The following is a 12,069-nucleotide window of genomic DNA, read 5'->3' on the forward strand; positions in this document are numbered from 1 at the left end:
ATTTCTAAACTAATGTAGGAAATAATGGGGAACAGATAGGCTGAATTCTCCGATGGCGTGAGCCATAGTGTATCGCTGGGTAAAAGGCACAATAATAGAAAATTTCCAAAAGTAGTAGTATAAAACACAGGCATAAACATCAGCTAGATAAAATCTATACTGTGGAGATGTGCTCAAAAGAAGTGGCCTCTCTACTGAAGAGCTGCTTTATTTTGCTTTTTTTAAAAAAAAGGGTCCTCCAGTAAAATTTTCTTTAGCATCAGAATTTAAACTTGGTCTATATTGTACGACCTCTTCTCTGAAAACAAATGAAATTGGCTTACATGAGAGGCAAGCCATCAGCACGGGAAACGAAGGTGTTATCTGTTTTGTAGGAAGATTACATGATTTTGTTACTTCATCTGTATGTGTAGCAAACAACTTTGCTTTGTCAGAGTAGCAAGGATCTCTAGTTAACTTAGTGCTGTATTTTTTATTCTCCATAGAATATTGATTTTGTAACACTGAATAACATTAAAATGAAACTTGCACATCAGGAAAGATCAGCAAGGATATAAACTAGTACATTTATTAATATATGTCATAATCAAAAACCCCAATCATACACGGAAATCTTCACATCTGACATGCCAGCTTTAACCTATGAGAACTAGTGTCTTTGTCAGGTGATAAATATATAAGCAATGACAGTGGTCAATCGCGACACTTTTGAAATGTTAACTCTTTGTCAGTTAAGCATAAAATAAATCTACAAGAATACTGAAATCTAACAAGAATGAAATCCAAAAATCTGTTGAACAGAGATGATGTCAAGTAGGAGGAAGAGCACTGAATTGGGATCCTGTACATTTAGATTCTTGCCTTGTTTTGTCCCTGGTAGATGACCGTGGTCAAATATTCTAGGCTATGAATCCTTCACTTTTAAAATGAGAGTTGGCTGGATAATTCTTTAAGGTCTTTCTAGGTTTAACTTTCCATGATTCTAAAATCTCTGACACTGATTCATTTTCTGTTGTATAATAAATCTCTAACAATCCTGACTTGGCACTTGGGCTGAATCCAGCTCCACCCACACAAAGACAGCCAAGTGTTTCCTTGGTGTTTGGGTTCACCAAGAATCACGGAGGCCTGAACCTCAAATTAACAAGGAAAAATGACAGTCTTCAGGAGGTGAACAAGCTCATCCTGCACTAGACACTAATTCAGCATAGACAGTTTTAAAGACCCCAAAGTCATGCTTATTAAGAAAAGATATAAGGGTTGGGTGAGTGGGTGGCTCAGTTGGTTAACCAACTCTTTTTTTTTTTTAAGATTTATTTATCTGAGAGAGTGAGCAGGGGGAGGGGCAGAGGAAGAGAATCTCAGGTAGATTCCCTGCTGAGAGTGGAGCCCCCCACATGGGGCCTGATCTTGTGACACTGAGACGCGACCTGAGCTGAAATTAAAAGTCAGACACTCAACTGACTGAGACACAAGGGTGCCCCAAGGGTCTAAACTCTTGATCTCAGCTCAGGTCTTGATCATGCTAGCCACAGAACCTACTTAAAAATATAAAAAAGGAAAACCCCACAACATCCTCTTTGGCAAAAGGTAAAATAATGATGATTCATTAATAATAGTAGGTAGATACATTAACTATAACATATAATTAATTTTTAAACTGGCTTTTGTGAACATGCACCACATATATACAGACCATTAGATTTTTATCAATACTGAATATACATTCAAGGTCTGGATATACACAGGAGTTTCTCCAATGCTACTAATTTGAACACAAGGTTTATTCTAGTTTCACATGTTTATAATTCCACAGGAACCAGCTGGGATTTTTTTCTTATTGATGTTGGCTTCTACTGCATTACTTGTAAAGCCCACCTCTTTTTTATATAATCACAGACATTAAAGATGTCCAGCTCCATTTTAGGGCAATTCGTCTATTCCCCTACTTTCCTTATTTAAATATTCATCATTCATTCGAGGTGGGGGGAGAGAAAGAGCATGCATAAGCTGGGGGGAGACGCAGAGCCTGATGCGGACTCGATCCCAGGACCCCAGAATCATGACCTGAGCTGAAGGCAGACACTTAACTGAGCCACTCAGGTGCCCCTCCCCTACTTTCCTTATCTAATCACACTGTCTTTTTGTTTGGAAAGACTGAATGAATGAGTTTCTATCATCTCCCTATTTGAAAGTCAAGTAGACTTTATCTCTTTTGATCCAAGGTCTAAATCTGTCTTTATTTCTTCCTGATATTTTAAAGTAATCCTAGCTCTTTGTATTTACCAATTCTGAATATTTAACTGTGATTTGTGTTATAGAAATTAAGCCAATTCAAGAAACATCAATGTTCAAACCAAAATTACTTTTAAAATGTCAAGTTTTCTTAATAAACATGATCCTTTCATTTACGTACTAAAATGCTTCCCATTTGCACTGAACCTTGAAACATTTTTTAACATCTCTAACCCATGACACTTTTTCAGAAAATATAAAACTCTAACCACTCTCTTGTCCACTTCCCTGGGTGGGAGGGCCAGGGTCCTCTTCTCCTGATTGAGAATCCCCAATACCGAAGAAATGGCTTCACCAGCTATATGTTTTGTTGAGCTTTGCCCTTCTATAATTTGTACTGTGAGACAATAGATTAATTTTTGCCTTCCTAGATATAAAATAATTTCTCTCTTATTTTTTACACCACAGAATATGCTTTTTCAAACTCTATAGGCCCCGTCTCTCTCTCATTCCTTATAAGACTTTGATATACTTCTTTATAGGAACAAGACTTCTCTCTCTCTCTTTTTTTTTTAATTTTTATTTATTTATTCATGAGAGACACAGAGAGAGAGAGAGAGAGAGAGAGGCAGAGACACAGGCAGAGGGAGAAGCAGGCTCCATGCAGGGAGACCAATGTGGGACTCGATCCCAGGTCATGCCCTGGGCTTAAGGTGGCGCTAAACCGCTGAGCTACCTGGGCTGCCAAGACTTCTCCCTCTTGAGAGTCACTGAACCAAAACATAATTTCTGCCTTACTTTATCAGGCCCAGTAACTAAGTTTGATGAATCATTATTCAATTCAAATATGGAAAGAAATGATGTTGAAAAATAACAGAATAAAATACTATAATATTGAATATGTTCTGATTATGAAACCGAGTTGTTTAAGCTTTATGTGCGAAAACTATTAGACTTGCTTATAATTTTTTTTAAGTGAGCTTTCTGCCCAACGTGGGGCTCGAACTCACAGCCTTGAGATCAAAAGTCACATGCTGCTATACTGACTGAGCCAACCAGGTGCCCCGAGAGACTTGTTTTTAAAATGATCTGCTGAAATCATCATGAAATGCATCTTTTATGCAGGTCAGTTATAGTAAATTATATTGCTTCATTTTGTCAAAATAATACTTTGATCATATGATCCTCAGAACGATACACTTATTTTCCACCTACTTCCAGATATTTAGAACTTGAACTTTCAGATTTTTTTAATTCAATTTTCTTTAGGTTCTTCTAAATGCATTTTCAGTTTCTACCTAGTTTAGAAACTTAGAACTGATCTGTAGAATTGCCAACTATGACAAAAGCTCCTCTGATTCCAAGACATAAAGATGTAACAGGAACATAAAATAGCCACGTCTGTAAGTAATACTCCAAATGTATTTTTCCAAATGCTGACAGAGTGAAACTTCTGTCTTACCCGAAGCTAGAATGTGTATGCAACTTTAAAAACAGTTCTAGAGAAAATATGGATGCATTTCTTCCCAAATTTGCAAAATGATTTCCTGTGCCTATTTAATGCAGACTGGAAAAACAGATAAGAGAGTAAAGGTCTTCCCCAAGAATCAGGAATAAAGGGCTTCAACAGAATACTTCAGTGCTGCAGAGGTTTACTTCCCCAACAAGGCACGATAGTTTAGAATTTTATACCAGCAACAAGGGGGAGAGGCCTCATGCCTGAGGGCGTCAGTATTCCCCGTCAATGCACTTCGCGATGGTGTTCAGCTGGATATTTGAAGTTCCTTCATATATTGTGCCTTAAATAAAAGGGAACAAAAAGAACAATGAGAAGAGCACCCAGAACTAGCGTCTACATAAGAAATCGCTCTTACACGTTACCTCTGTAGTCGTTGTAACACTGTCACCAGTGACATCTTTCAACGTCCCTGAATGTGGGGCTATGCGACAGTCATTCTAAGAGATGAGAAGATTCCATTTGGAAATTGGATTCTGATTCCAGAATCAGTATGAAACAGCTGACATCTCTCATTCCTAAACTATCAATGCATAAGCTTTTCAAAGCCCCTCGTTTTGGTCTTCCTATCTGGCAGTGGAGCACCAGACGCTCAGGCTTGACAAGGCACGAGGCTTCTGAAACTAGAACTTCCAAGGAAGCTAAGATTCGCCATTTGATGACTCAAATATATTAACGTTTTTAGTAAAAGAAAAATTACAACAGTTACTCTTGTTGCACCTTTACTAAAAATCTGTTGAGGCACCGAACAAGGCAGTTTGAGGTTTTAAAAAGATATAATCCATCTTTTTCTTGGAGGAAGAGGTAGGGGGCAAAATATAGCCATCGAAAAGGAGAAAGCCAATAAACACAACACTGAAGAGATTAAAATTGCCTTTGCCTAAGTACAGTAATATAAACCCAAACACATACAGCAGCCCAAACAGCTACAGAGGCAAATAAAAGAAAGCAAAATAAAACATACAAAATCTATTTACCAATTTTTGCATCTCGAAAGTATTTTTCCACAGGGTAATCTTTGGTGTAGCCAACTCCTCCCATCCACTCGATGCACTTACTAGTTGTGAGGCCCGCAACCTGCCAAAACCAAGCACCAAATAACACGCTGAAACCAAGTAACTCATGCACCCTAAATGCTCCCGCAGAATATTTTAATAACATTTTAATTCACTGCTGTTGGCAAGTGAAAGGACTGAAGTTACTTGGTAAGATAGCATCGTCACCTTATCTACATCATTTATACAAACTGTCCTATTATTTCACAACATTCCTGTTTTCTGAAGAAAATCAGGGTATTGCTAAGACACAGTCACATGCCACCAGGCACCATCTATTCAGCAAATATTTATCAAGGGCCTTCCTTCTATCACACATTCTGTCAGCGTGGGGTAAGCCATGGCAGGTGGCCACCACCCCATGGTGGCCAGTCACTGCCCTTCTGGTTCACATGTCGAGCCAACAGTTACAGAAACAGATCAACTCTATGGTGCAACAGGAGAGCTGGCTAGAAAAGTGGATGGACTTCAGAGGTGGGGGAGGGGGGCATGCGAGGAGATGACAGCTTCGCTGAGGCCCAAGGACAAGTTAGGGAACATTTCAAGTTGGGGAACACATGGGAGAGCTTCAAGGGGAAGATGGGTTTATCGACCTCAGGGACTGAGGGGGCAGTGGGCTGGGGTCCAGGCAAACTGTGAAGAGAATGGAGAGGCAGGCGGGCCTCACTGGGGCAGGCAGGCTCAATACTGTAAAGGCCCCCCAAAATGTCCATGTGCTAGTCTCCACAAACTGTAGTGTTTGTTACCTTACATGACCATGAGACCACAGATGTGGTAAGTTGAGGGCTTTGAGATAAGAGATGGTCCTGAATAGCCTGGGTGTGCCCAATAGCATCACAAGGTTCCTCATAAAGGAAAGAGGGAAGTGGGGAGGGGGCTAGGGTCAAATTTGAACACACTGCCCCGTGGGCCTTGAAGGCAGAGGACAAGACCATGAGTCGAGGAATGTGAGCAGCCTCTGGAAGTGGGGAGAGTGAGGAAATAGATTCTCCCCAGAGCCTCCGAAAGGCAGCTTTGCTAACACTAAGATTCGATCCCAGTGATAATTCATTTCAGACTTCTGACCTCCAGAGCCAGGAGGTAATAAAATTGCATTGTTTTAGGCCGCTCGAGTTTTGGTAATTTGTTAAAAGTAGCAACGGGAAACGAATACAAATATTGTTCCCTTTGCTGTGAGAAGCCATGAAGGTTAAGCTGGAGCGACATGGCCACCCGGATGTTCTGAAAAGGGAAGGCTGGACCAGAGGAAGCAACAGGGACCTATGAAGCAGCAGGGACCTATGGAGCAGCAGGGAGATGGGTGCGTCGTCTGGTCAAGAGATGGGACAGCTAGGACAACAGGAGGCAGTGGAAAGGGAGAAAAATATATTATATATTATAAAGTATTATAGTATTATAAAGTATTATAAAGTATAAATATATTTATATATAATATACTTGGGGCAGAAGCCTCAGCAACTGATGGTGAGTTCAAGGTGGGGACGAGGGTGAAGAAGGTGACAGGATGGCTCAGGCTCTCACAGGTATAATCGAGTGGGCAGGTGGCGCAGACACTGGATCTATTAGTCTGGACCTCAGAAGGGAGGCTGAGGCAGGTGATCGAATTTGGGGGCTGAGAGGCTAAGGGGCTATTCCTTTTTTTTTTTTTTCTTAAATCTTTATTTATTTATGATAGTCACAGAGAGAGAGAGAGAGAGAGAGAGGCAGACACAGGCAGAGGGAGAAGCAGGCTCCATGCACTGGGAGCCCGATGTGGGACTCGATCCCGGGTCTCCAGGATCATGCCCAGGGCCAAAGGCAGGTGCGAAACCGCTGCGCCACCCAGGGATCCCCCTAAGGGGCTATTCCAAGCTATGGAATGACCAAGGCAAACTGCAAAGGTGGGGACGCAGCAGCCAGTGATTTGGCAAAGTTTTCCAGCCAAAGTCTACTGGGTTAAACAGAAATATCAACAGGAAACATTCAATGAAAACATCAACAACCTCTTCTTGGGGTTTTCATTTCACATGATCTCCCTGGTATTCACTGTGCCCCAGCCGGAAACCAGGGGTGGGATGCTATCACTCAGATGAGGCTCACCCAGGGACTCATGAAGAGTGTTCTATCTGAATTGGGTGACTCAGTTTCCACTGAAGAGCCTGTGATAGCACTGAGACCCCACAGAATTAAAGCACTTTCCTCCAGAAGCTTTTCTGTTGTAGGAACTAGAAAGTCTCCTATTTTATTTGAAAAACAAATGTTTAATCAATACACCTGAGAGAAAAGGTTAATACATACATAATCAGGGGGTTGGGGGAAGAAGGCTGAACTACATATTTTGTTTGTGTTTTACCTCTGCGGCATAGTATTTGGCCATAGATGCTTCTTTTATGATTGGCTTCCCGATTTCCAAAAGCCTAGCAGTGTTGTATGTCAGCAATCTTGCAGCTTCCAGCTGGGTGGCCACGTGAGCCACTTGGTGTTGGAGTCCCTGTAACATTCAGGCCGACGTTAGAGAATGATGATTTCTGGAAATGCAACTTATCCTCCAAGTCTTGCCTGGAGATGGACCACTGACAGAACAAAAATATACCCCCTAAATGGAATTTACATTCGTTTTGTAGAAACACTTGAAAATCCCAATACTGCAATCCAAAATGAAATTTTTAGAAAACTCAAAGTTCATGTAATTCTTTGTAATTGGCAAGATCTAAAAAAATAATCACAGAATTAGGTTTAAAAATTTGTAGTATTTAATAATTAATTTAAACCTGTTTTATGATCAAAATTAAGGTAAAACTAAGTGTTGGCAAAGCAAAAGTATGAATATGGTTTTTATTCACTTGAATTCACAAAGTTTTGATTCTGCATACAGCCTCAGAGCATCAAGGAGATGTTGTTAGCTACAAAGTAGTGAAGGAATATATGAAGCTCCAATTATCTTTAAGTAACTTCACTGAAGTAACGCTGCTGCAATATCCTGGAGCAGGTACCAGTCAGGGTTACAGAAACAGAATAATAATTAAAAAAAAAAAAACCCCAAAACACCCTGAAAAAATTACTACTACTCTGAAATTTTAGAGGGTAACGGACCACACACTAAATGTTAATCAAATAAAGAAGTGAGTTGGTGAGTGAGGGTATGAATATTATTTACTTTTTTTTAATTTTAATTTTTAAAATATTTTATTTATTTATTCTTTCATGAGAGACAGAGAGAGAGAGAGAGAGAGAGAAAGGCAGAGACAGAAGCAGGCTCCATGCAGGGAGCCCGACATGGGACCTGATTCTGGGACTCCAGGATCACAACCTGGGCCAAAAGCAAATGCTAAACTGCTGAGCCACCCAGCAGTTTAGAATTGTAAACAATTTTCTGGAAATATGGGCAGAGATACATTTATTACAAAAGGATGTGTTTCCCACGCCTGGTGGCTCTGTACACTCAGGTACAGAGTGAGCACCACTATATGCCAGGCACTGTGCTGAGCACTACAGATACCACACTGAACAAGGCAGAGTTCCTTGCGCTCATGACTTAGCCCAGCAGGGAGAACAGACAGTTAAAACAGTATTGTTTGCAAATACCCTACAAATTGTCCTTCTCCTTCTATAATACTTGATATGCACAAAAAAACCCTGTGACATGTACACAGTTTATGAAGCATAACAATAAACTGAACACCCACGAACCTATGCGTAGAGCGAATATCATCTGATTTGTCTTTTTACTTCATGGTATGTTTTGAGGAAAAGAAACTGGGTAAATGCAGCATTACTATTATTTTCCTACAATGAGGTCACAAAAATATTCTATGTTTTCTCCTAAAACTTATAATTTTTGCTTTTTATATCTTTAGCATATCTGAAATCTATTTTCCAGGTATGGTGTGAGGTAGGGATCCAGGCTCATTTTTTAAATTTTCTTCCACAAGGAAAGAACAGTCCTACTCTGTGATCTACAATGCTATCTTTATCCTGTATCAAGTTTCCATACATGAATCAATCTATTTCTGACCGTTCTGTTTTGTCCCATCAGTCGATCTGCCTATTTTGATGCCAGTATCAGTTTTAGAATTGTGTATGCAGAATGCAGAGATTCTAATTATTTTTGAAAAGTACATTCAGTTCAAATAAACCAACAATCGCCATCCAGGTTGTCTACTCCAATGACATGGAGTAGGCATAAACAGGTACCATGAGAGGCATAAAAGTGACTCTGGCATGTCTCTTGCTCTAAGAAAACTAAGCACTGCTGGATCCTGCTTCCCTGACTACATTATGAACACAGGGCCTGGCATAGAGAACATTCTCAATGAATCTATGCTAAATAAATGACTGGGAGAAATAAAGATGAAGAGGCCTGATCTCTGCCCAAGGAGCTTGTAGTCTAGAGAAAGACATAAATGAGTATATGCAAAACAAAAACCAAATCATTCTAATGAGATGAAAGCAGTTAGGGAAAACTAATAAAAGCTTCAGATATATGTTATATAAAATGAATAACACTGCTTTTTAAGATAAAATTTCTAACAGTTTTCTTTTAATCACTCACATCAGGCATCTTTAGAAGAGTCGGGATTATACCTATTAGTTCACCTGATCCCGTATCCCTCCCTCGCTAACTCCAGACACAGAAATGCTGTTTCCTGTGTACAAAGGAGATCTCCCACAAACCGTCTTCATATTCTGTCCCTTTCCTTGTAATCTATGTGGCTCTGAGAAAGTACTCTAGTGGGGGCGTCTGGGCAGCTCAGTCAGTTTAGCGTTTGCTAAACTGGGTCCTGGGATCAAGTCCCGCATTGGGCTCCCTGCTCAGCGGGGAGTCTGCTTCTCCCTCTGCCTCCACCCCTCTCTCCTGTTCAGGCTCTCAAAATCAATAAAAAAAAAGTCTTTAGAAAAGGAAGAAAGTACTCTAGTATAATGAAATGAAAACCAGACCTGAAGCCAAGATAAAACACCTATCATTTGACACATGACTCCCTGCATGTCTTTGGGAACTCAATCTCTAGAAACTTCTGTCTCCCACGTGTAAGATACCCTGACAGCACGGGTTGGGGGAGGCCCTGGCCAGGCCTGACATGCTTGTTCTTTCCAGGCTTTAAACTGATTGCACACATTCATTGCACTGAACTGGGTGCACCCAGGCCAGAACTTGCTATGCCTCGAAATATCTACGCACATGCAATCTGTGTGTGCCTGTGTGAGGCCACGTCCTTATTATACCACCTGAAGACAATGCAGCACAACAGAGCTGGCGATGTAACGAGAAACTGTTCTTGGAGCCTAGAGCTGCTTACAGGGAGGTTTTGCCAACATGTAAAGTAATTACTCTGGATTTTTTAGGTAAAGGGCTTGAGTAAATCTGGTAAGCTGCCACTCTGGGCCTTCCCTAACCTGGTGAGGCCTCAACATGGACTGAAGATGCCATTGCCACCAACGGTCCCCTTATCTGGGGAGCCTGAAAAGACACATCCTTAGACCAGGCCAGTATCTTTCTCAGCGCTTGGCTGAGAACACCTCACTTGTACTCACTGCAGTGAACTATACCTTCTATAGGCAAGAAGTGTCAAAGTGTAGTCTTTGGAGGATTACTGTGTGGCTCTGGCCTGCACAGGGGACTCTGGATAAATGTCAGCATTTACCAAGCACTCATTACACTCAGGCAACGTGGTAAATACTCTACACGTCTACCCGATGCAAAGTCACCCTCATATATCTTTAGAGATATAGCAGTTGGGGCTTGGGGGGCAGCGGGTAACTTGCCCATGGCTGACAGCTGCTAAGACAGGGAGCTGGGATTTGAGCCCTGGAAGCCTGACTGCAGACGCCATGCCCCAGAACTTAGGAAACAGGGCAAAGACAACTCTGAAATGCTCACCAGGAAATCTGGAGTCATGCTACAGGTGGCCCTCAAGGACTGCTTTCTGTCCTTGGAGAAGGTCAAGGCATTCACAGGTATGTACCCGGAGACCTATTCCTTCCTCCTTTCTACCTCTCCCATTAAAATCCCCCTGAGGAGGCCCCCTCCACAGCTTTATGACACAGCTCTTCATTAACAGGAAGCCACGAGAGTACAGTTTGGTACAAAGAAGCTAATAATGATATACCTGAAAATCAAATATCCTTTTGCCAAATTGCATCCTTTCTTTCAAATATGGAACAGTATAGTCAAAACACCCTTGAGCCAGTCCCAGCATCTGTTAAAAAAAAAAAAGGGACAATTTCTTATTTTGTTATAAGTTTACATTTTTAATTATTCACGGTATAAATTCCTTTTATAGGCATATTGAAGAGCTGGGGTTAGGGGCAGAACTGGAGGCATAAAAGGGGCAGAACTGGAGGCATACCTTCGCCCACTGCATCTGTAGAACTTAACTTCCAGTGACTGGGAGAAGATTTGAGCTATTTCATATAAATAGGAATGTATTTAATTCTAGCAGAGGTAAATCCTCTGGCTTGACTGTGCTCATACAACCAGGTTACTTCTAAGGAAGCTTCTAGTTTAAGCTCTGAGTCTCTAGGCACAGAGCGAGCCATGGCAATGTTGCTCTCAACTGGCCTCAAAGACTGTAGAGAAACTCCCTCTAGTCCTTCTAGAAGGCCAGCATGGAAGGTCACTTGCTAACCTTCTATCTTCTTGTCCATTTTGCATATTATCAGGATTAATAAGAGCTTCAGGGGAAAGGGCATTGAACATAAAAGAGCAGTGTTTCTCAACCCTGGCTGCACATTAGGACCATCTGTGGGAACTTGATTTAAAAAAAAAAAAAAAAAAGCACGATGTGAGGTCTAAAGAGTGGAGGGCGCGGGTGGCCTGGACCTTAGCATTTTCAAACCTTCATGGTTTCCTGCAGGGCTACAGTGAGAGCATATGGTAAAATCACAGATTTATGCATTGGAACAAGTAAGGCCATGGTGGCAATCTCAGCCGAACTATCTCACTGCTAACCACCTTTTTGAATCAGCTTGAAGGATTCAAGCTTGGAAACGGTTTCTAAATTCCAACACTAGGTGGCCATTAAAGTCAGGATCTCATTATGTCAAACTATGTGGGTTTTACAAAAAGGAAAACGAAATCAATAATGAAAGCTTTGGGGGAAATGCCCACAAACGTATCAATATTTCATTAGTGTTCATTCACATTTTCCTTCAGCCTTTTATTTTGCATTTTCTGGAGAAGAGAATTTTGTGCTAAAAGTTAAAGGACACCACCCCCAAAGACCCCCAAACAGGGGGCAGCAACCCCCTGCACTTTTGGCTGAGATAAGATGATGTCACCAAACT

The 12,069-nt window shown here is 41.1% G+C and overlaps 1 protein-coding gene across 3 annotated transcripts in view; it reads right to left on the reverse strand.

Annotated features, from left to right (window-relative positions):
- Positions 1–547: 547 nt before the first annotated feature.
- Positions 548–12,069, reverse strand: part of ACADSB (acyl-CoA dehydrogenase short/branched chain) — a 42,673-nt gene continuing 31,151 nt past the window's right edge. For all 3 annotated transcript variants that reach the window (XM_041743073.1, XM_041743072.1, XM_041743071.1), the window contains 4 exons: positions 10,893–10,982; positions 7,139–7,276; positions 4,729–4,828; positions 548–4,034 (listed from right to left, as the gene is read on the reverse strand). In XM_041743073.1, coding sequence (XP_041599007.1) covers positions 3,964–4,034; positions 4,729–4,828; positions 7,139–7,276; positions 10,893–10,982 — 399 coding nt within the window. In that variant the 3' untranslated portion in view covers positions 548–3,963. The remainder of the gene's footprint in view (positions 4,035–4,728; positions 4,829–7,138; positions 7,277–10,892; positions 10,983–12,069) is intronic.

The sequence above is a fragment of the Vulpes lagopus genome, chromosome 2, assembly GCF_018345385.1.
Source record: "Vulpes lagopus strain Blue_001 chromosome 2, ASM1834538v1, whole genome shotgun sequence".
Lineage (NCBI taxonomy): Eukaryota > Metazoa > Chordata > Mammalia > Carnivora > Canidae > Vulpes > Vulpes lagopus.